The following is a 25743-nucleotide window of genomic DNA, read 5'->3' on the forward strand; positions in this document are numbered from 1 at the left end:
GCTACTTGAAAATGAAGTTCGCTCTTTCTTAACCTGGACCTATGCCATGCTCTGTAGAGAGGGCAGGAGCTTGCCAAAGCACGTCTTTAAGGAGTACTTACTGCATTAGAAATGGCGGGAAGTAGGAGACAAAGCTGGATATGGGCCTTATTTCATTCTAGTGCCTTTTAAGTCTGGCTTTGTGTAATGTCTATAACCATAGAAGACTAAAGAGAAAGTTCAGTTCAAAATCTTTAATATTTTTTCTAGTATGCTCAAAACAATGAATATTTAGGCTCTGGGGTGCAAGATATACTTCTGTTTCAAAGAGTTTCTAGTATGGTCATGGTAGGTTCATGCAGAAATGAGCTAGTCAACAGTTGGCTCTGTGTGTCCTGCACTACTAGAATCTGATCTTCCTGATGTTAAAAGGAGGTTTTATACTTAGTCTTGTATCTTCCCTTATTAAAGACAAAATCTCAGTTGCTGTGATTGAATTGATACTGGTTTTGTTGCCTTCCTGTTTGAATAATCTGGCCATGAATAAGAAATACAGCTATTAGCATTTATAGAAAGAAGACAACTTAATTTTGGTAGTGAAAAATGGTAATTGGGAAGGAACTACAAATTAGACATCTACGAGAATTTCTAAGAATTCTCCATTAAACTGCAATTATTAAATGCTTCAAGTCTACTTTGAAGGCCTCATTTCATCAAACTGTTCCAGGCAGACTTTGCTTTCTTGCAGAATCAGCTGCAATTGGGAAATTACCCAGTGCATACAAGTATACTTACCAGGGCCAAAATCAACAAAAATTAAAAATGCTACACAGAGTCTAAACCTCTGCATTCAGTAATATATACAAGGTGAGATAACTAATGTACATTTAGGACACAGTTTTGCAAGCCTGCACAATGGTAACTTTATGCTCCTGGGAAGCCTTTGAACTGTACAGAACCACTCAAACGTGGAGTTTAATAACACATCTGAGTTCCCTTTTAGCATGAAAATAACATGTTTACAATGTTGTACTTTGTTGAGTTATTTTTAGAAAGGATTAAAATATCTTTACTGTGTTGTACCCCTCTTAGAGAAATTACTTCTACAAGGTACAAGATTTGTATCATGTAGTATTGTAGGAAAATCTTTGCAACTTATCTTCTTGGTTCACTGTATGAGAAGATGAAGATGATAAATTATAAGTTTCAAAAAAATCGGCTTTTTGTGTAATTAATTGCACTTACTATGTACATTAATTTTCTTCCTGCTATTTCTATTGATAAAAAATTTGTGAGTAAAACATGTACTGTCCCAGAAAGCTAGACTACCTTTTTAAAAAATGGGGGAAAAAAGGCGCCCATCATGCAAAATCAGAGACTCTGTGTCTTCAGTAATAATATTCAGCAACTTCAATACTGAAAAAGCGATGAACATTTTGATGCAGGTTACAGCAGGCGGGTTTTGGTTGCGCCTGTGCTGCAGCACCACCTAGTGCTCCAGGGGGCTGGAGGAGTTTCCTAGCAGCTGCCGTGGCTGTTGAGGGGAAAAAAAGAAGTGAGAGAAAAATAATAATAAAATAAAGTTTATCATCACCCTCACAGACCTTTGGAACATTGATAGTAATTGGCAAGGGGGTTTTATGTTTATCTGAAAAAAGTCGCTACTAATGTGTCAAATTTAGCATAATAAAATTTACAAAATAAAATGCTTGATCTTGCAATGATAAAGCTAATATAAATCCCTTAGGGAAATGTATGTACATTTATGTATATGCTTATATTTATAAATATTTATATTGGTACTCCCTGGAAACATTCAATTTCTACAGTGCTTTATATGAGAAAAATAGCAGCTTGCAGTGCTGCTAATGGGAGACAGTGTTTAACTGAAGGGTGTCCCTGAAGAGATACCTATAACCCCAGAAGTTTATCCTTGGGTTCAAAATTACAGCGTCTCCAGGTCTGTATGGGTTACTGGATAAATTAATATTTTAGTCCTTTTTACCCAGTGTTTTACAGTTGTTTACACAGTGCAAGTTAGCATGATCACATCCCATATATATGCGGACCAGACAGACACAATGTGACTTGAACTGAAGTCCAAAATAAACTGGTAGCAAAATCACGAGTAAAAACAAGTTGTTTCGGTTTCGCCATTCCATGAGACCACTGCTGTTATCATTCTTACACCTTCTCAGGCACTTCCTAAGGCAAGCACTCTCTCTGTAATAGCATGGCTCTTTTACTGTTTTGTTTACACTTCACAATGTATTTTAATCAAAATGAGCTTTTATATTCTGCAGTAAGCATGAGTATAAAACAAGTTTTCTGGAAGAGGAGGAGACATCAATAAACAACATCCTGGAAATGTAGTGTATCCAGCATGTTAAAATTTTACATGTGAAATTGCCTTACGCATTAAGTAGACTAATGGATTTTGTTTAACTTCCTTTGATAAGTTAATAACCATCTAAATATCTAACATCTAGTTATGTTTCTAATTAGAAACACAATAAACTCCTTTTATCCATATGTACTCATGCTTTCCCTCACTGAAAAAACCCAACAAAAAACAAACCAAAAACCAAAACAAAGCCAGTGGAAAAGATTTAAGAGAGTCTGAACTTGAAACTCAGGAAGAGGCTGATTATATTGGCTGGATGTATCTTCAAAAGTATCTGTGCTCTGTCTTAAAAATCTCTGCGTGTGCTGTCCTTTTTTTTTTTCCTTCTATGAATTTCAGTAAGAATTATTGGCACATAACACATACAGCTGTGCACATCAAAGCAGTAAGACAACTGTAAGAAGCAGTGTGAAATATGCAACAAAATACTGGACTGATTTTGTGTGTGGGATGAATAAGGGGCTGACAGTCCATTGAAGCAGTGACAAGAGCAAGATTTTTGTAAGCTGAGTTTCCCCTAAACTCTGGGTTTTTTTCTGTTGCCTTGGAACAATGTATGTGTTCATGTAACTGTTGAATAAAACTGGTCTTGCACAGTTTCATTTTGCTGCAACTCATGTGGACTGAAAGAACAGCTGAATAACTTGATATGGAAAATTTAAAGGTCATGAATATTGGATGTAACAGCTGTTTCCATTAAGAAAAAAAAAAAAGAATGATGTAATCCCATTGCCTAGAAATGTCTGGAATGTGACAATCAGTCACTTGGAATAGGAGAAGGAAAACCAGTTTTAACCAGCCTTTCATTTCCTAGGAAAGACCATGTTTAGAGTTTTGCATGATTAATCCTTCAGGGCAAAAGCTAAAACTGTCATTTGTCTAGCCATTTATTCTCTATGAAATAATAGAAATGCAGTTTAGAAAAAGAATTCTTCTGCAATAGCCTTACTCAGCTTTTGTTTTTTTCAGGAGGAGGATGAAATATTATAACAGAGAAGTCTGGTTCCACTTAGAATCTTTCAATTACAACATATATCTCTGACCATATCAACTCATACTTTGTAATGATAATGCATTGAGGATGTTTTTTCAATAGCGTGCTAAGCTTGAACAGTGTGAGTGAAATTTGCAGCTTCATCTGTTTTCAGTGCACTTGTTTGCTAGAATAAATAGGAAGCCAGCATGTGTACACTTCAAGCAGCCCGGTTTAATTCCTTATTTTCTGAAAGAAAGAATTTGAAAATGTAGGGACAAACAGATTAAACCTTTGGTCTCTGCTGCGTGCAAATGGAAGATATGCTGTGACAAAGGGATACGTAATAGGTATGCAGTTGAAGAAAAGGATTCTCAATGATTCTCAGTTTAAATGCCAGTAATGAAAATGCTAAAGGCACTATTTACTAATGTTTTCCTTATCAAAAGGAGAGGTTAATGTCAGTGCTACTTCTCTGTGCCTCATAGGTGCATTTCTTCACACAGTTTTTCTGAAGATGTTTAACAAATGCAAATATATGCAGTGGGACCAGCACTTGGGACAGATTTCTTGTTTAACTTCCTATTTTAATTAAATTATGGTGATACATAGACTGCAAAAACTATCATGTTAAAATTCATCTATTTTGCTCTCTATTTGTTGCTTCTAACTGATATTATTTTCCTTTTTTTATTAGGATGACTCTGTGGGGTGCATAGGGAAAACTTTAGGGAAAATTATGAAAATATTAGTTAATTGAAATTTCTTTAATTTTGTATATTCTTACCCTTTAATTTAGACTTGGTTATATTACTTGTAAGAGCATGAAACCATCCTATTCTGATACCTTCAAGAACCCAAACTGAATTTTATCTCAAAAGCTGTAGAAAAACATATTATGCATCTGACACTTGTCTTGATACCCTTCTTGAATTATTGTGTGCAAGTCCACTCCATGCATAGCCACACTTTTGTGAATTGGTAAATACCACATAGAAAAAAGATCTGAATTTTGGTCTCTTGCATTCCACTTGAGAACCTTAGAAACACAGGCTGTGAAACGGTTTTTTCAGTCTTGCACATTGAGTTACTTAAACCGACTGGTATCATGGAGAGAAAGCCTATTCTGCATTTGAGAAACTTTTCCGGTTGAATTGTACAAAAATTTTTTTGCAAAATTTTGATTTATGTTAATAAATATATTTTCCACTAAAGGTTTATTTAACCAGAAAACTTGAAACTAGCTTAACATGTTATTCACTTCTGTTTGCCCAAATTATAAGATAACGCTGACTGTAGATGAGTTGCATTCTTGGTCTATTATATGAAAAACATGAGTTTGTAATATAAATCATGTAGGCTGTCTGGTTGGTAATGACAGCACAAGAGAAAAAACAAGAATTAAAACTCAATGAAAAGTGTAATTGAAAAGAGTTACTGTGACATTGCAAGTTTGAAATAAGAAGCCTTTCATATCATATTTCTGACATTTTTTTGGTGAAAAAACCCCAAACAAACCAACCCAAAACCTCATTACTGACAAATCAAAAAACCCCACACTATAATTCTATTTAGAGTGTATAAGTCAACCCATGAGCAATGAAATGATCATGGGTATCAGTTCTTTAAATGTTTGCATTTTACCTAACCCTTCTAAAAGTATTTGTATTTCAGGGAAAATATGACTCACTCATTAAATCTACCCCTGAGCTGTTCTCCTTACTGCCTTCTCTTTTTCGCATCTCCAGAATAATTTGCTGAAAATGTGTCCCATTGTGCAGAGCTACTAGCAGTAAACATCTTTGAAAACGTTTATGATCCAGCTCTGTCGAATTATCCTCTTACTATGTAGTGTTTGATTATTAAACAGTCAGCTCATGTATATTATTCTGCTTACATTTCTTTCACCATAGATTTATTCATTATTTTTGTAGTTTTTCTCATTAAAATGGTAGTCCATTCCCAACTCCTCAGTGTAGACTACATGCCTTTCTTACTCTCCTATGGCTCTCTCCTGGAACACAGAGTGCAATAGAGCAAGTAAAATCCCAGCTAGTAATGCAAATGAAATGCTGAGATGTGTTTCTTGGAGTTACCCAGCATTCAATGGGAAATGGATTTCCTGCTAATGGGCGGGCATGAATCAAGTTTCAAAGAGAGAACTGAGCCCTGGTTCCTCAGTTATACTTTCTCAGCATATTACAAGTTAAGCTGCAAAACTGAGGAGGCCATTGTGGACTCATAGCATCTCCAGGTATTATGCCACTGTTGCATATAAATGAAATTAAAGTTTTCATTAACCTTAGAAAATCTATTTCGTATTGTAAAAAGGATATTAACCTAGTGCAGTCTATGCATCTATCTTTTTAAGTACAAGCACTTGATGAAAACTGGTATTTTTCCTATGAAAGATACAGTATTTCTGAACAGGAATTCTTTGAAACTGGAACTTAAATAATTTACAACTGAAATAATTTGAAATAGTTCTGATCTATGTTTTTTAAAAAATTTGGCCAGAGAACTTCATATGATGTTGTTCTAAATAACTAGAGTAAAACCAGATAATGCACAGAGCAACCAACTGTGGCCAAACCTGGAAATGCTCCTTCAGTTTTATTTTAATCCCCTCTACTTTGAAGTCAGTAGTCCTAATCTGTTTTTTTTTAATAAGCACTGAAACAAAATATTTGCCTTGTTGGTATTTTTCCTCCTTTTTTTGAATTAAATACTGTTACCTTTTTTTTTTTTACTATTTTTTTTTAAATTACTGCTTATTCCTACAGAAGTCAACCTATTTATATGTTCAGGAATTAAGTTAAAATGGAAAACACATCTATTTAAATGCAGATGTTGTGATTCCCAGGTTTTAAAAAAGAGAATGTCTGAGAGAGGAAAAATATTTTTTATTAGCTTTCTTAAGAGTTTTTGATGGCTGAGGCTATCCTGCATTAGCAGCCAGTGCTTTCATGATGTCTTCAAATAGTTAGGTTATGAAACTTCTCTTATAAAGGTATTCTTCTGAAAATAAAAAAAAAAAAAAACCAAAAAAAAAGAAAAAAGTAGTTGTGCATCCATGACAGTAACATTTCTGTCCTTACACTTAAAGTTCAGAAGTGTACATGCATTCAGGTACTGTACTATTTGTGGTGACAACAGTATCCTTTTGAGTGTTGACTATCTCAAAGGTATGTGAATGGTGAGTTCACTCAAAAGCTCCAGCTCTCAATCTTATGATATATTTGATGACTGTGCCTGGTGCAGATATTACATTTTAAGTTTTGCTGTTTGGGATACCTCTAACAGCTTGTTGCTCATTGTTCTGAATGCCATCTCGAGTTTGTATGTGACTCAGGATATATCTGACACTTTAAAATGAGGACAAAGTGACTTCATTTCGTTTTCACCATTGTTTTCTCAATGTTCTCAATTCTCAAAAGTACATTTTGCCTCAGGTAAATTTTGCTACAAGATGAAGGGAGCAGTTTCATTGTCATTAGTGATGTGTAGAAGTTACTAAATAATTTACAAAAACAACTTTTCTTGGTATGATTCTCCCCTCCCCCCCCATCATTTACTCTCTCCTTTAAAGCAAATATATTGTGGTTTTTATTAGTGTTCCTGATTGTGGTGCTTTCAGGAAAGCTTGTCTTGTGTGTGTACACACACATGAGCTGGCTGACCATTATAGCTCTAGTCTGGGGTCGTCAGAGGAGCTGTTTGTCATGATTCCATCTGCGAGGTTAGATGCGCCACTATTGGAAGTATGAGGATGGGTGGGAACGAGAAAGCTGATCCACGAACAAAAAAGAAGAAAAGAGGGGGGAGGAATGAGAATGACCAACGAGTGAGGGTGTGGAGGTATGACTGAGCCTTTTGACATGTCTTTGAAATAGTTAGACAGCCAGAGAATGCAGAAGGAATGCAGGACAAACGAGGGTTACCAAAGGCCTGTACAGAAGAGGGAGCCCTTTTCAAGATAACCAAGGAGAAATGAAAAGGCATTGTTATAAAGCCCAGCTGTAATAAAATCAACCCCACAAGTTATTTTCTCCTCCCATTCTGAGTGTAACAGGTAATTATTACAAATGTGAACATTACAAAAGTAACAGTCTCTGTTTTGTAAGTGATGAATCACTCTATTGGGGAAGTCATAACTTCCTATTAATACATTTTCCAGGCATATGATCCACAGGTCCCAAAATAAAATCTAAGCTTCCTAATATTAACCCAGTAAATATTTCCATTCCATTCAAAGCTTAAAAAAAAAAAAAAAAAAAAATCAAAGTGAATTGGGGGTCAGATATTCACTTTTATGCTGTGAATTAGAGGGTGTCTCTGAGATCAGATTTATAGGGTTACCAAGTGACCAATATTATACTAGATTCCTTCCTGTCATAATGCCAGAAACATTCTGCTGGAACTTAGGTCAGTGCTTAAAATAACCTTGCTAATTGCAAGTCTACAAGTGTCGGCTGAAATTTCAGTTAGCTGCCACACAGCAGATCTGGATGCTGAGAAATCTCTACTGTAGCTCAGAACATGCAAGGGAAGAGCATACAGGCCTGAACTTGATCTGCTCAGTAACACAGGTAGAGGCAGCAGACTATTTGCTGTATTTCATGCAAAACAAAAGCTGTTGACTCTGCACTGAAGATGGATTGGGTTACAGATCATCTATGGCTTACTTGTCTGTCTTTTAAACAGACCCTAATTTTCTGAATTGCTGGTTGCATGTAATTCCTTTAGCTGAGGAAACGAAATGGGACAGTCTTTCTTTTTGAAAAACAGATACCTGAAAACTCTTCTTCCAGTATAAATGAGGTAAGACACCATTAAAGTGAAATATTTTACAAAGCACTAGGAATGTCTAAAGCAAGAAATTATCCATGTTTGCATTTTTTTATCAATAAAAGCAAATTATTTTTAATCAACTGGTTTTCAACTTCTTTAGAAATATTGCATGTCCTAAATGTGTTTGGTTTGAAATAATACATTATATTTCCTGTGCACTATAAATCTAACTTGCAAAATTGTCAGATCTTTTTTGCTGTGGGTGTAGATTTCTGAATATTGAGAAAAGCTTGTTCATTCTCTTTCACTAATAAAAAGTTTCTGCAGTCAGTATCTTAGGCTTGAGCAATTTAAATCTTTCACTTCTGAAGGTGAAAAGGTGTTTGTCATGTGTCAAGCTCTTAGTCCCATGTTTTGATGGGGACATTATAGCTTTTTTGTGTGCACTAAGGTGAAATTTAATGCTCAGTCTTCTCTATTCCCTGAGACGTTACTCAGCTAGCTTTTTATAGGTCACAGTAAAATTAGAAATAGACACTGTAAGATTATAATTACATTACTTTGGCTAAAACTTTGGCCTGTATTGTGAAGAGATGTGTTTAGTAAAGGCCCAGGAAACCAATAGGCTGAAAATAATGTTAGTAATAGAAAACATAGAACTTCAAAATTATACCTAGATTTTACGATCTTTATTAGAAACTTAAATTCTGTAGCTTTTCATAGGGAGACTGAATGTGACATGAACATTCTAATGCTTATCACAGTTGTATTAGTTTAGGAGACCATTTAATAATATTAATAGCTGTACCCTTTCCAAAGGCCCTTTGTTTTATTTTTGTTCTCAGTTCATAAAGCTGTGTGTGTGCCATGTCCTGAGGAATATGCTCACACTGCTCAAAAGCATCTCTTCTCTCTGCAAAAGTATCCATTCTTTTGAATTTAAATCTACAGGAAAAGTTCAGGAATTTTTGGTTAGCCAAGACTGTTTTCTTCAAAGATATCATTGGATTAAGATGAAAAAGCCTTTTTACTTCCCTGAAGCAAAAGTTGGATGGAAAACTGTTGACTGATGTATAGTTTGTAGAAGGTGCCAGAAGAATGGGAAATCTGCCACAGATTATGGCAGCAGTTACGTCTGCTATTTGGGTAGGAATTTCTCATTGACTTTTAAAAGTGTTTTACCTTTGCTCTTCAGCTGCTCAAGCATCAGTGGCCAATTGCTCTTGTCTAGACTCTGCTGGCTAAACAAGTTACAAACATAATTTCTGTAATGGCAGTCATTGCCGTATTCTCTTGGGGAAAGTTTCATTTAAAGCTCAGAAGCATCAAGGAGTGGAAAATTCTGCTACAGGTATATGTGCTTAGCACTAGACTAAGTGTAGCAATGCTTATTACATAAATATTATCGCTCCGTTTCATATCCTTTTCTGTATGCTGTTTCAAATATTGAAATGTATCAGTAAAGTATGAGTCTGAATTCTTTCTCCTCCATATAAGAACTAAAAAGATCTTGTTGCTCTTCTGTGGATACGTCTATATTACCATTTTAGTTTGGGTTGACAGTGTGATTTTGAAATGATTCTACTGTTTATCCCCATTCAGCAGTCTTGGGTTCATGCTGGAGAACAGTCTCTCTGTGTGCAAACTGCTTGCTATTGTTCAGAGTCTGCCAACTAGAGGTTTCTTTTTCAAGTTATTTTTTGTTTTCTTTACCCCTTTGCCCCTTTGTCTCTATTTATGTTTCATTTGTCACATCTGTAGTGATATTTTCTTTTTCATTTCAACTAAGTTGATAATTTCTTGTGCAAGTAGGTTTTGCATTTAATGTACACATGATTGCCTTGAATGAGTTAGAGATAAACTATAAGCTGGTATAGTATTTGCCTTTCTTATATCTACTGCCTGTATTAATAAGTAAAAAAACTTTCTCAGAAATTACTATCTTTGATGGTTTATTTTGGTTTTACAGTATGCTAACATCAGAAACAAAATCAGTATGTGTAGAGTTACGTTCCGGTGTGATTATGACCTAAATTTTCTTTTAGGGCTGCAAACCAGTTTTCGTACTGTATATTCTATAAATTCAAGTTCAAAATATCTTCAGAAGAGATTTTTTAATTATTTTGATGCTCCTAATCCCATTCAAAATTGTAAAAGACAATGAAATATAAACAATAATGGTAGATTCTAGAAACTCTTCACACTGTGAGCTTCAAAAGAAGGTATGGTGAATGTTTCGGGAAAGGATCATTATACTGAGCAATGTTATCATCCTTAGTGCTCATGTCAGAGTGAGAGACTACTCTATTCATTATGACCTATGGCCTTCCCCTGCCCTCTATTAAGAGATCTAAACAGTCTGTATGGAGTTTAGGATGTCTTCTTAATGGAAGCTAATTTATAGTAATGGGTAAGAGTAGTCATCATGTTCTACTGAACATATTAGCGTTTGGTTAACGTATTTTTGGAGGGCAGGATATTGCATTACAGACAGTGCTAGAATTATAAGAAAATGGATGTAGACAGGATGTATATATTGGGTTTGACAAACATGCTGTTATCAATACTATTTCAAGAATTTCTCAGCTGACCAAGTGCCCTATTGGCTTAGTGTGACTCAGTTTCTCAGAAAACTCTTGATGAAGTGCTGAAAAGGTCTCTGTGGAAAGACCCCAGTATTCAAGAGTGTAATACAATAAAAAGATAATTTAAAAACACCAATAATCCTCCCATGTTACTCAAGCTTGCCAGTTATTACCATGATCAGCTCGTATCCTACTGTGGCTTGTTAAGAAAGAGAAAACAGTTGCAGTTTTTCCTTTTTCTACAACCTAATGTTTATCCTGTTTTGGTAGAAGGTAATCTGCATAGAATTATATTGTATACTTGAAATGTGTTGAAAATAAAAAGCTACAGAATCCCCTAAGACTATAGGATTTTGGGGTGTATGGTCAGGTGGTAGTTTCTAATTTCAGACTAGAAATCACAGTTTTGTGCACAGGGTTGCTGCAAGTGTTTTTCTTTCCAAGATTGTCATACAGTAATGCTGTCTTTAGCCTACCAGAGTTAGTCCCTCGTGGTCCACTGACACTTCATATCACCTGTGCAAGAGGTGGAGACAGTCCAGCTATGTCTGCTAGGCAGAGTGAGTCAGGCTTTGGCAGTGGTATTAGCTCAAGTGTGACACCATGAGAGTACAGTTACTGTATTCCCAGGGTCACATCCAGTACAGCCACTTTGCCATAGAGGACAGCTTGTGAGCAAAGCTAGATCACTGCAGACCATAGCTCAGTTGTTCCAAGAACAATATGGAAATATGAACACTTGCAATTTGATGTGCTGCTTACCTTTCCTTCTTCCCTGTCTATACTTTAGAATGCCACAATCCAGGGATCCTATGCCATTTCTTGAGTCTTGTCATCTGGGGAAGATAAAAGATTTGACTTTGTGTAAATTCAGGATTCAGTTGGAGGCTAAATTGATGATGATTGTTTTTGCAGGAAATAAAAATATTTACAACTGAATAAAATACCCAAATGTGCATTTGAAGCTGAAGCTGCTTAGGTTCATTAACTTCCATACAGACAAGTTCAGCTATTGAATTTCAAAGAGTTACTTTACAAGCCCAGGCATGGCAGCAACCTTTCTTTTTCTCATTGTGCCTGCAGAGTGGTAAGAGTTAGACTCATCACTGAAAGCTACAGTCTAGACAAGGATAATTTATAACTTATCTCTGTATAGCTAGAAAATAAAATGGCATATAAAGAAATGCAAGGCTTTTCATAGAGAAACCCAATCTTTTTTCTTTCAGCATAAGAAACAATTTATGCCAACCAAAACCAAAGGTCATGCTGTCTTGCTTTCTAAAAGAGCTGAAAGACACTGACTATAAAGTGCTTTATAAATCAAGGATCTTATTCCGGTTAGCAACGTGCAATAAATATATTTGCATATATATATATTTGTATACATAAAAATGAATAAATATTTTAAAAACTCTGCTCATTTCCTGCTTTTTTCAAGGCACTTCAGTCCTACTGTGTAGTGCATGAGTGCTTTCTTAAGCAGTATCAACATCTTAACAGCCGTTTAGTCTGTCAGTGCTTTACACTGAAAGTTTTCTTGTAAAGCTAAACCAGTGCTGTTAGGAGAATTATCCCGTCAGAGCACAAGCTGACTTCCCAGAACTGTTGCATTGGAATATGCTATACATGAATATGATGTTGGAATATGCTCTACAGTCCCATAACATGTTTCCAAGTTACAATTACAGTGCATTTGAGTAGTTCTAGCTATAATATTATGTCTAATTTTAAAATTAAATATTTAGTTTTACATACAGTATTAAAATGCTAATGTTTGGCACTCTTAATCTTATAAGCAGTCAGAACAAGCATCTATTTTTAATGACACTGAATTTTAGGTTCCTTAGAGCCAATTTAATTGGAAAGAAGTGCTTCATTGTGTCTATTGGATATGAGAATTTTGACTATGTTGTTAGATTTAGTTGTGATTAAAACACTGCAGATATGGTATAAAATCTGAGTTTTGATAATTTTCTATTCATACAGTATCCTCTTTGCATCTAAATCAGAATATCAATGATATCATGGGCATGATTTTGTTTGAAAAGAAGATACTATACACAAACCTGTAAATATGCATCTGTATTAACTAAGAGCCACCTGTGGGATGACAGTGAGAGTTGGAAATAATCAGATAGTACAAGCTACTAGATAATATATGTTAATTGGTTTTATGCATGAAGTCTCATTAAGCATTTTCATACTTGCCAAAAGCCAATTAAAGTAGTTTGAATGATTCAGTTAGCTTTGGATGTCATGGCAGACCCATAATTCCAGGTTTCCAATTTAGTCTCCATTCTATTCCTTCTCAAAAAAGCCTGTAAAAACTCTACCATTTTCTTCCTTCTGTGAATGTAAATTAGAGTTTTTTTAAGTTTTGTCTTTATTACATTTGTGTTAAAAAAACCCACAGGAATATTCTCTGTGACCTATGTTGTGCCTATCACAAAGTAATTAGGAATGATTTCTAACATACTGTCTATGAGGAATCATAGTAAGGGGTTTGATTTACCTGCTAGAAGAGCTCTTTCCATAAATAAAAAAATTCCATGTGCATTTTCAGAAGTGAAACTAGAATAAAAATCTTGTAAATTTGCAATGTCTTTAAGGCTCAATATTCTAACTTCTTAAAATTTTTTCCTCTTTTATGTCTTTCATTCTCCTAAGACTTCAAGTGTGTAAAGTAGCTTCCTACCTATCTTTAAATTCTGTTCTTCCTCGGTATAGTAAAATTAGACGTGTGTGTGTGTTCATTGCTGGGTTTGGCTTGTTTTGTTTCTTCACTAGCACTGGTATATAGTCTAACTCTGACTGTTACAAGACAGTGAGTGATGTCTAGTGTGGAACCGGCCTTCTGGTACACTGGGTGGGTGGTAGCTGTTTCAGACTACTGAAGTGTCTCCACATGCTTGGAGTGCTTTGTAATTGTTACTAGCTCATTGGAGGATCTACAAAGCTTTCCAGCTGACTTGAATATTTGTTATCGTGGACAGGGCAGGAAGGTCATGAACAGCAAGAAGCATGCAAGATGAACTATAAAGCTTCTGTGCCATGTTTCTGAACCAAACAAAGAAAATAAAATCTCAGTGATTCCCATAAGGGTTTATGCATTAAATGTTAGCTTTTGGTCTTTTCCAACATAAACAATTCTATGATTTTATGATTCACTGAACAATAGAAAAGGGAACAACAGTGCTAATAAAGCAAATCCCGGTAATAAAGAACAAGAGAGTTTGTGTCCTTTTAGCTGCCCCCGAAAATGACTGATGGAAAGTATCTTCAAAAGCATGTCACCAAAGCTTTTGGAGGCTTAGCTGCACTGACATAAAACAGTCATTTATCTTGAAAACTTCCTATTGTGCTAGCAGTTTTCATTATAGAAATTGGCACAGATGGTAGTTCTTCCCTTCTGACCTGTTTCAGGAAAGAAAGGAGAGCACAGTCACCATATTGAGCATTGACATGAGAGTAAAGAGTCTCACTGTCCTTCATTAAATTCCGCTATAGCCACTATGCTGTAGTCAAAAAGAGTGAATGAGCTCAGCATTCTTTGGCTTGAGCAAGTCAAAACATTTTATTAAGATTTTTCTCTTCTGTTCTGCAGGTCTGTGCAGGACTGAATTTTTCTCCTGTGTGAACTTGCATTATTTATTTATTCTGACATCTTACACTTCAGTAGTTTGTGTTTATGTGGGGTTACAATTTATTTGTTATTAAAAACTTCATTATTTCAAGAATGAGACATCTTTTTATCCAAAAAAATTTTCTTTCATCTAAACTCTTTAGGAGCAGCTGATCTCCACCAAAGACCCTAATTAAATCTTTGGAGTTTAATAAGAATAAAAATCTTTCTGAAGAATTCCATAAACTGAAAAATCTTTCCAAAGAAATGCACCTACATTCTTGTACAATCAATAAGAAGAGATTGGCTCAGAAAACGGAGCTCAGATGATGAAGATCCTATGGCCCTGCAGAAGGCTTAATGAAATCTTGAAATTTCTTTGTTCCATTGTCAAGAGTAATTCCAAATCTTTTTCAGACTAAAAATGAAGGTAGCACAAGAGTGGGACATGTTCAAGCTGAGCTGTCAGAGTAATAGTTTGGCTGCATAAAGCTTTGAAAACTCACTGCTTTCAAAAGGATAACCATTTTGCTGGAAAATTACTGAACTATTAGTGTATTGGCATTGAATTCTGCTAGCTATATTGTAGATCAAATTATGAAAGTTCTTATAGAATAATAGGAGTGGTCTTTCTGCTTTTTTCATGTAGCTAACATTTTTTTATTGCATTCAATTTTGTATGTCTTGTATGAAATGGTAGTAGGGGTTTCCTCACAGCCAGTTAACTACTCTCTACATTGAGCTAACGAACTGTGTAGTCCTGGCCAGGTTACAAAGAACTGGTTGTTTTAGCTAAAGCATAGTGTATATGTTCATCATGAGTAAAACATCCTTCCATTTGCAGTCTTGATTTTCATTTGCATGTTGTAATTTGAACTTGTTAGAAATGCCTTTAAATTCCGTTCAGTATATATGGCTTCAGAATGCAAGAAAAGTGCTGAGTAAAAAGAGCAAAATATAATAAAAGCAAAGGTAGTTATCTAGACAGTTGCAAAATATGTACCTACATATTTCCATTGTTGCAGAAAAAGTATAGAGTTTTGTTAAGAAATCTGTAAGGTATTTGAAGGGTGTTTTAATAAATCTTCACTCTTCCATTAGAGTAGATATGAATATATAATACATGGCAAGTATGCTTAGTATAAAGCTACCTCATATTTTTTCTTATTTCTTTGTGATCTTAAATGATCAGTGTAAGATAAATAGATATATATATTATTTTCATTGTCCAATTATCAGGCATGTGAAAATGCTTATTGTTTTTCAAAACTTACCTCTACTACCAATTGCTCGACTAGGTTTTCATATGGGTTTGGGATTTGGTATTTTCCCTTTTATTCTTCAGAACTAACTGGAATCAAAACCTGCTACACTATTGCACAGTTCAGTACCATCTTCTTGCATGATAAATTGCTCTAGAGTACCAGTGCAGCACTGTCTTCCAGGGTGCAGTACCAAACCAAATTTCAGTGAGCACAAATATGACTTTTTCTATCAAGTTTTAATTTCTTTTACACTTTTTAAAAAATTTAGAAAGTTAGGCCTTTATTAAAACTCAGTATGCTTTAACATGCTTAAAGCAAGGTAAATGAAGAGTTGTATGATTACTCATTGATGAAATGTTGTACAGTGGTAACTTTAAAGGGCAGTCTCTGAACGTTGTGGATTTGGCTGATTATGGGGTGTACAAGAACATTTCTTATTCTGAAGGTTTCAAAGGGTTTTCAGGTTGTAAATTTAGGCGGTGTTACCGGTGGAAGTTCAGGAATATGAAAGCAACACTGAACTGCAGGTATCACATTAGTTCCCAAATTCAGTTCATTTATGGGTTGTCTTACACAAACGAAATTCATACATCAATTTTAGTGATGTCAAGAATATCCCAGAAATGGCTAGCCCAGATTTGTTTACACAGTACTCTTTCAGTAGTGTTCTGAGATGCCTAACTTTATTGCTGCAGCTTCTCCTGTCATTCTCCAGTTCCACTCCATCCCAGGCCTTATCATTGAGTGTTTTTGTGCATGAGCTATCTGAAGCTGATACACACTTGACTAAATATGCGCTTGCATTTAAGATTCTGGCCTGTGGTGAATGCTGTGACCAGAAAGTTCTTTACATTAAAATACTGATTAAACTTAATAGTGGAAATAAATGTTTGAAAGCAGTCTGTCTTCTCTGCACCCATCCTCTCCTGCAGAAAAGGTCACGCTGGCCTAGGTTTGTAAAGCACTGCAGTTGGTCCAGGAAGTGAGCTGGAATAGCTTCCAGCAGCAACTGCCCTGCTCCTGGACAAAAGGATCCTTTTGCTTCTTCCTAGTGCACGTTTGAACCTTTGGCCACAGCAATGGCCCATATGGCAAAACAAATGCAAGCTGATGGAATCCTGAGACAGGAGCTTCACAATTAACATTTTAGGCATTGTAACTTAGCCTGGAGTGCTTAGCAAGTCATATATCTTAGTCGGTTCTTCCTCACTTCTTGCTTATTTTTAACTTGCAGATTGATAGTCAACCAATGCACTTGCACAAGAAACATTCTAATAAAACACATGGCATAAAATACTAATAAATTATCACAGAGCAGCTCTGTGTCTGGTACAATCCCAGAAAAAAACATTACTGTTTTAGAAGCTCTGTCAAAGAACTGGTGATTTAGCATCTATTTCACATTATTTTGAAGTACAGGGATATAAGAACGTAACTCACTGATTCCTGAGACAACAGAATACAGTAGAAACATGCCTACCTAGGGTTCACTGGGCTAGATACTAATTTTTAAAACTTTTTTGAGCATTTTGTAGTAGCAGTGTTTACACTATAGAATGTGCCAGGGCAGCTAGGCTCCTGTAACACCTGAACATTTCCGTTGAAGAAATGTCTTTGAAAACACAGCTCTCCTAAAGGAGGGGAAAAAAAAATATTGAATACTTCTTTTCTACAGGGAAAAAGCTCTGTCAAGTTAACATCTTTCCCATGTTACAAGAAGTTTCTGAGAATTTTAACAAAATGTAAAATGAAGATTACTTACTGGAATTTTGCAGAGATGAAAATGTTCATTTATAATGTTGAGAGTAAATTAATCAAAATAAAAGCCAAGCTGGAAAAGACAATAATGTGCAGAAAAGGATGGTGCACTAGGAAAGTTACTATCAGTAGTATGTGTATTATCATGAGGGAAGAGCAAAGAAGCTTACTCTGAGCACCAATGTTTTCCAAGCTGGCAGTGTCAGCAGAAGGCAGGGGCGGTGATCTTAGAGTCCTCCTGGTCACTGTTTTGCTTCTGCACTTTGCATTCTTCACGTGGTAAAATGTATTCATTTCCCCAAACCACTGACTGCCACAGTGATACCAGATACAGTACTTCAGGACTCCAACTCACTTTCTGATAAATTTGTGACTTACAGTAAGTGTAGAGCTTTCCCTGGCACTTGATTTTGTTTAGCCAAACTGGATTTTTTCATGGTTTTTTTGTTTTGTTTTGTTTTTTTGGTTTGTTTTTTTTTTTTTACTTAATTGTTTACTTAAAAACAGCTACAAAAAAAGAAATGAGTAATGTTTGCTCTTAAGGTTTCACCAATAATCCAGAATAGAAGAGAATGCTGCTTGGATGTACTAGGAGAGGGCATTTTAAAGGCAAAAATATCTTTTTAAAACCTGCAAATCTTTATTTGTTCAGCAATAAAACCCCTTCTCTTTTGTGCTCTTATGAGCATAAAAGGGCAGTGCAGAGAGTGAGTTTAGTTCATAATTTTCAAGTACATTTTAAAAAATGAATCTGAAAATTCTTTGGCAGATATTCTAATTTTTTTCTGAAGAGAAGAATTTGTACCTTCTGCTTGGAATATTTGTCTTCTGTGGAATTAAAATGAACTTAGAAAGACCAATGAGAGAGACATTTTCTTAAATCACAAATTTTGTTTTGCATGTACAGTAGTTGTAATACTCTATGACAATCTGTTTTTCCTACTGAGGTTTTAGTGTAAGATCAAAGAACAGAAATCTGCAGTATAGCTTCCCTGTCACTGATATTAACTGTAGAGCAATATGCTGCAACCTTTCATCTTCCAGTAGCTTCATGTATATCTTAACAGAATTTCTTGAAGAACAGAAAGAAAATATTTTTAAAGCCAACATCAAAGTTTAGTTTTCATTGACTCTTGAGGCTTTGTTTATGCATTTTTTCTTTGTCTACTGTAGTGTTTGCAGTTCAGGCTATTTTAGTTGACATGGAGGGCTAGGAACAGGCTGATGGATTCAGCAGCTGCAAATTACAGGATCAGCTGCCTGGAAGACTGAGTGAAGTGGACAGTTGGCAGCCAAATGGGTTGAACCCCTGTAAGCCTAAGAAATTCCACAGTCAGTGCTATAGGATAGCCCTTGAGAGGATGACAGAATCTTTACCTTAATATCACAACGAAACTGTGTAAAAATAAAAATGCCTAGTGGATATGTGACATTAATGTTGATTTGGAAATGGTGAAAAATCAGGCTACAATAGCTTCTGAAGTGGGATTATATACTGATACAACAAGAAAAGATTTCCATGCTTACATGTGTAAGTTGTATATTATTGCCATTTACCTGGAACTATGCATATTTAGAAATAGATGCCAACAAATGGTTTATTTTATCTTTATCTACCTGCCACTTCTGGTAAGAGCAATTAGTGCTCCTGACAGCATTTAGGTACTATCTCGTTATACTGCTGTTCTTTATTTATAAATACAAAATGTAAAAAGGGCACATGTCAATGTTCTGCTGTGTTTTCTCTACCTAATGCTAAATCACCTACAAGGACTTAGAAAGAATGAGGACAATGAGGCCATGTTGTACAAGGTCTTGATATTTAGCCTCAGTAAAGTTGGGAACTTACATAATGTGACATTTTTGTGCTGTATTTGAACTGCATTAATTGTTACAGGAAATTATCAAATCCACAGCTGTGCTAGATAAAATTATTTAACTTTGTGGAATAATAAGTAAATCTAGATATCAGGTACAAGAGTAAGAAAATGTTGTACTAGATAATTATATCTATATATATATCTCTATACTGTGTGATGCGGTTGACACACTGAGGAAAGGGATGCCATCCAGAGGGACCTTGACAGCCTTGAGAGATGAGCCAGTATGAACCTCATGAAGTTCAACAAGGCTAAGTGCAAGGTCCTGCCCCTGGGTTGGGGAAATCCCAAGCAAAACTACAGGCTGGATGGAGATGGGATTCAAAGCAGCCCTGAGGAGAAGGACTTGGGGGTGTTGGTTGATGAGAAACCAAGCATGAGCTGACTGTGCGCTTGCAACCCAGAAAGCCAACTGTATGTTGGGTTGCATCAAAAGGAATGTGACCAGCAGGTCAAAGGAGGTGATCCTGCCCCTCTACTCTGCTCTCGTGAGACCTCACTTGGAGTATTGTGTACAGTTCTGGTGTCCTCAACATAAGAAGGCCACGGAGCTGCTGGAGCAAGTCCAGAGGAGGCCACGAGGATGATAAGAGGGCTGGAGCACCTCCTGTATGAAGACAGGCTGAGAAAGTTGGGGCTTGTTCAGCCTGGAGAAGATAAAGCTCCAGAGAGACCTAACAGCCTTCCAGTATCTGAAGGAGGCCTACAAGAAAGCTGGAGAGGGACTTTTTAAAAGTGCATGCAGTGTCAGGACAAGCGGGAATGGCTTTAAGCTGAAAGAGGGTAGATTTGGATTAGAAATCAGGAAAAAATGCTTCACTGTTAGGGTGTTGAGACACTGGCACAGGTTGCCCAGAGAAGTTGTGGCTGCCCCATCCCTGAAAGTGTTCAAGGGCAGGTTGGACAGGGTTTTGAGCAACCTGGTCTAGTGGAAGGGGTCCCTACCCATGGCAGTGGGGGTGGGACTAGATGATCATTAAGGTCCTTTCCAACCCTAACCATTCTATGATTCTATGATAATGCCAACTGGACTGGACATTGTATTGTTTCCCCTCAAACAATTGTTGTGTGCCAGGCAAGCGTAAAGAAAAGACGTAAGTAAATAGGCTGCAGCTTTATTAATGCTCTTCAGCTGAAGACTATTTGGCATTATCTTATACGGCAAAAGTGATCATTTATTTGCAGTCATGTTCTGTCATAGCCTTTACACAACTATCCTTCTATCCTTTGTGCAGCCTTCACCTTCCTATTGTCATCTGGCAGTTAAAAACCAAGGAACAGGGATATCAATAGGGGCCTAAATTCTTTTTCCAGACTTTATGTAAGATGGGTTTCCTGAAAACTCAGATCTAATCCATTTTATCCAGGAACTTGGCCTGTGGTGAAATGAAATCCAATTCATTTGACAATGGCTACAGACTCATCTAAAATGGAAGTCACCCATCAAAACAATGTCATGTGATGCAGGAATATCAATTTATGGCTCCTAAGATTTATTTCAAGAAATACCCAGTAGACTGATATATGACTGTGCGCCATGCATGCACAGTCTGACATATTGGGAACTGCTGATTAACTACTAGCTGTCACACTAGCAGTTAGTGTGTGTTCAGTAAGATTGTTACATTGACACTACCACTCTTTAAGCAAACAGCTAATCCAGCCTGCTCTTGTCTGTCTTCAGACTTACAGCACATGTGCAGGTGGACTGCACAGCATATATATAATACTGAACTGGACATATCAAACTTTCGCATACACTGTATACATTTGTCCAGGACTTCTGGATGTTGAATAGCTGGAGCTATTAATAGGGAGTTAAATCATCTTAAATCTATGCCTGGCACCGCTGCAAATTCAATCATGCATCCTGAATGGTTCAAACAGATTTTCATCTAATAAGAAAGGAAGAAAAAAACAAAAAACCAACAAACCACCAGCCAAAAAGATCATGTCATGTCAAAATACTTAAAAAATCTTTTCTATTCTCCCATGAAAATAAAGACCAATGCTATACAAATTGCAGGCCAGAAGGGAGACGAAACTGATGATAATGTCAGGAAACAAGCACTTAGAGTTTATGTATTATGAGAAGGTATGTAAGGACTTGATTTCCTTCCTGGCTCATTGAGCCACTCATCAAGTATGTTCCCATTTTTGCCACCTACTCTTTCTAAAACTGAAATCCTTTAAGAGCTGTCACTTTGACTAAGACGGTAGTCTTATATGTTAAGATGAGAGTATGTGACCTTTACTTGGATATGGACAAGGTCAGCCTTAGGTTCTCTCCATGTTATGAAACTGGCAAGAGTGGTTGATTATCTTGTTAGTACATAAAGCATTTGGCTGCTGCTGCACTTGCAGTAGTCTGGAAGTACTTCAGATTTTCTTTTTGAAGAAAATGAGCAACTTATAACAATCCATGTAAAAATTAACAGCATCTGTCCTTGATTATGTGCTTCTTTCAATTCTTTGCATTTTGGTACAAAACTCCCTGTGTTGTTGTCTATTTCAGAAATTTTTGATGCTTTGCTAGCTGGTGTAACAGTAGATCAAGACTTGTTTGAAGTGTGGGTCTGAATTCTTCATTTAGAGTATTTTCTAGATTCATTAGCCAATATTTTCAGAGCGTTATCTAACAATCATCAGGAGACATTTGCTCATTGTGAATACTTTCTTCTTATGCTTTTGTATTTTCAACCTCCTTGAGAATTCTTATGGCAGTTGAATTCAGCATGTAACTGTGTGTGTGAAGCTGGAAAATACTGAAAACTTGTTTTGCAGTTTGGCACAAATTAACATAAGTAATCTTACTGAAGATATATTAAGCATTTTTGTATAGATTAAGTCTAATTTGCGAAGTTATACTTACTGGGCAATAATCTATCTTTTAATCTCTGAAATTAAATGACTGAGAGGAACAAGATGTGAACAATGGCGGAGAATTGAATGCAAATTCAGCTAAACTAATTAACTAAAATATTCTTTAAAGCATTTGAAACAACATAGAAATACAGCTGTGCTTTTTGATCAAGTTTCAGTTGTAGTTGGGTAAATGGATAATATCTTTTTCAAAGCTTGGAAAAGATTTTGCTCAGAGTTTTAGCTCTGTGTGTCTGTAGAATTAGGTTAGTACAGTAATCTGGTAACTAGAGTGTCCGTTTTCACACCTGGAAGTGTGTGGATATTTGAAGCTCTGAGCACTTGCAGCACTATGTGTTGCCAGGCAAGTCTGCGTGCTTCGTATTTGTAAATATAAATGATGGTTGTCACAACAAGGGGACTGAGGACAGAGGGCAAGAAATACTGCCTCTTCCTCAAGGCAGACCCAAAACTCTGCTAACTGAAACTCCAATGTTCTGTGTAGTTCTGAGAGCTAATGCTTCAGGGGACCTGATTTAGTTGTCATTGCTTTATTAAAATGAATAACTACTGATAGTACTCAACCAAAATATTTTCTCAAGGGCTAATATTGTGCTACCTGTTGTACTAAAACTATTTATAATTATCTAGGGATTTGATTTTTGTTTAATTTTTTACATACACACAGTTATATATTCAATAATTTGGCTTTACTTTCAGACTGAAGGTGTCAAATCTGAACTGATAAAAATTACTGTACTGTATTATTAATTTAGAAAGAATCAGCTTTACTGATTTTCTTGTTATTCTACTGCTCTACAAAACCACAAGAGAAAAATTGGAGATGTATGGTTTCATTCTAATTGTCTGATAGAAATGTTTTGATAGCAAATCTGTCTGAGTCAAAATTATTTTATTTTTCTGGTTTTTTGTTTGTTATGCATGTACGGCCCTTTATGTGAAAAGGACATTTCTGAAGATTGGAGTTAAAATACTTTATGCTTTTTGAAAATAAGTAAGTCTTGGATTTAAAATATGCTATTAAGCCATGTTTAAATATATGTCAGAGATGTAGGGGAAAAACCTTCAGCGATAACTTTTTTTCTGTATTTTAATCACATTTCCTTACTTGTTTACAACATGCTTTTTACGCACAGATTTCAAACAGAGTTGTTATAAAGCAGTGTTTTTCACTCAATAGTATATGTCCTCTGTCTTGTGACTTATTCTTTCACAAAGAAAATTAAGGCTAGATTGTAAAGATTTTACTCTGTTTGCAGCACAGTTTAGAAATCTGGAACATTAATTGCTAAATTTAGAGGAAACCAACCCATCAAAACCTTAAGTTTTTAACCTGATAATTTATATTTTCTTTTCTCCTTTCTCAACATAACTGTTCACAGCTTCTCTGCTTTCCCGCTTTCTCCTCCACCCATCTTCTGTTCCATTCTGAATCCCGAACAAGATTGTGCAAAAGTTAGTGCCCTCCTACCGCAGCAGTCAGCAACAGAGCTCATAAATATCTCACTCACACTGAGTCTATCCCAGACTTTTGCCCTATTTGGCTATAGAGGCTAGATTAAAAGGTAAATTCTGTCCAAAACAATTTTGTTGATGATGGCACAGATCAGATTCTTTACATTTTAACCAGGATGGGGGCGAAGGGGAAAAGGAGAAGCGGAGCAGAGAGGGTGACTGCTTGTGCCAATTTTATCACTTTCATTCCTATTGCTGTCTTCTAGGATGTCACTTTACAGTGCTAGTTTTCTGCTTCTAATTCACGTGATCTTGTTGTGCCATCCTTCTTCATTGTATGCTGTCTCTGCCAAACAGGACAGCTGCTGGTTCAGTTGCTGTAGCATTGCCATAAGAAAAAAAAAAAAAAAAAAAAGAAAAAAAGTGTGGGTGTATTAAATATATTGTCTTTCCTCTCTGAAATAATCTAGTCTGCATTTAATAAAAGCTACATGAAAAGTGGAGCTGATCCATGAACAGTCCATGCCTATATGTAAATATCTACTTTATTCTTCCATTACAGGATATTTGTGAAGACATATCTGATCACGTTGAACAAATTCATGCTCTGCTAGAGACAGAGTTTTCCCTGAAGCTTCTGTCTTACTCTGTCAATGTGATAGTCGATATTCACACAGTACAACTACTCTGGCACCAGCTACGTGTTTCTGTTCTGGTTCTGAGAGAGCGTATTCTCCAGGGGCTACAAGACGCCAATGGAAACTACACCAGGCAGACTGATATTCTGCAAGCATTTTCTGAAGAGAATAAGGAGGTATAGTAACTAAATTCAATACTAAGAATTTCATCAGTATTTGAAGCAGCTCATCCCTGTTGCGCATTTAAAATTGCTAGGAGGACAATTTTAAGGGTGTCCTACATGTCTTCTAGGTATTTTGCTAGTTTTGTGTTTTAAATGTCTTCAGCTGATATCTGTTCTTATTAAACCAAATTATAGCAAATTAAGGTCAACATTCAGAAGTGTCTTGCTACTTAGAGGTACATCTGGTCCAAAGGCCTTGGTCTGGTCACTTGTGAATTTAAAGTTCCTATCTAATTCAAAACTAATTTTTTATGCACAACGAATTCTTAAATGAAAAGCTTAGACATTTCCCTTCTTGTATACACAAACCTGACGGGCAATTCTGCAATATGCCTCTTAACAGTCACATATTTTGCCTGAGAAACAATAATTCATGAATTATATATTTTGTACTCTAATGGGGTGTCAAATTCACACACTAATGGTTTGAAAATCTGCATTCATTTAACTAAAATGCCTTTCCCATTGAATTCTTAATTACTAAATTAGCTTAGTTAGAAGGACGCTACTGGCCTAATTTTTAAAACTGAAAGGTTGCACATTTTTAGTAGGGTAATGTGGTTAACAGAAGATACCTTAGCATGTAGAGGATTCTTCATTTGCTGAAAGTTCTAAGATTAGGACAAAATGCTTTTGTTAGGATTAGATACATTTACAGAGGGAGACTTTTAGATCAATGCAGTGAGATTCTGCGACCTGTGTTACAGAGGAAGTCAGAAGTCTCTTAAACATGTCCTGGATTTCAGATTACTCATGTTTAAAAAGAATGTGTGTATTTCTTTGCTCTGGTTTTATATTTGTCTTTGGCACAACAGAGTGGGTGGTCCTGAAATCAATGCTCAGCTATGCCCAGGCTCACCTTCCACACCTCCTCTTCCTGATGTATATGTACCTGGTGATTCAGATTCAATTTCTGTTTTGCTGTTGCTTGTAAACCTTCTCTGGCAAGTCTGATGGAAATCCACACCTGCCTGAATATCCAGAGTGGTGAATTAGAGTGAAGGCATTATTTTATGACACAAACTTGATGATTTCAAGACACAAGGAAGGGGCAGATTCAGATACTAAGAAACAGGAAATGTCCCATCTGGATCTGATTACAACTACTATAAAAAACATCCTGTCAATACAAGGGAGGACTGAATGGGAAAGGATAGATTATTTTTCAGTGGGGAAAAAGCATATTGCCAGATAGGCTTACTTGGTAATATATAAGATAAAATACCCTGACACAATTCTTCTTTTTTTTTTCCCCACCCCAACTAAAACATAAATAATACTTGATA

At 36.0% G+C, this 25743-nt stretch overlaps 1 protein-coding gene across 1 annotated transcript in view; it reads left to right on the forward strand.

Annotated features, from left to right (window-relative positions):
* LOC104405576 (A-kinase anchor protein 6-like) overlaps nucleotides 1-25743 on the forward strand; it is a gene marked incomplete at its 3' end in the record, with an annotated part of 42906 nt that overhangs the window by 11632 nt on the left and 5531 nt on the right. The window contains exon 2 of the mRNA XM_010014318.1: nucleotides 24158-24409. Coding sequence (XP_010012620.1) covers nucleotides 24158-24409 — 252 coding nt within the window. The remainder of the gene's footprint in view (nucleotides 1-24157; nucleotides 24410-25743) is intronic.

Source organism: Nestor notabilis, unplaced genomic scaffold (genome assembly GCF_000696875.1).
Source record: "Nestor notabilis isolate BGI_N333 unplaced genomic scaffold, ASM69687v1 scaffold5685, whole genome shotgun sequence".
Classification (NCBI taxonomy): domain Eukaryota; kingdom Metazoa; phylum Chordata; class Aves; order Psittaciformes; family Psittacidae; genus Nestor; species Nestor notabilis.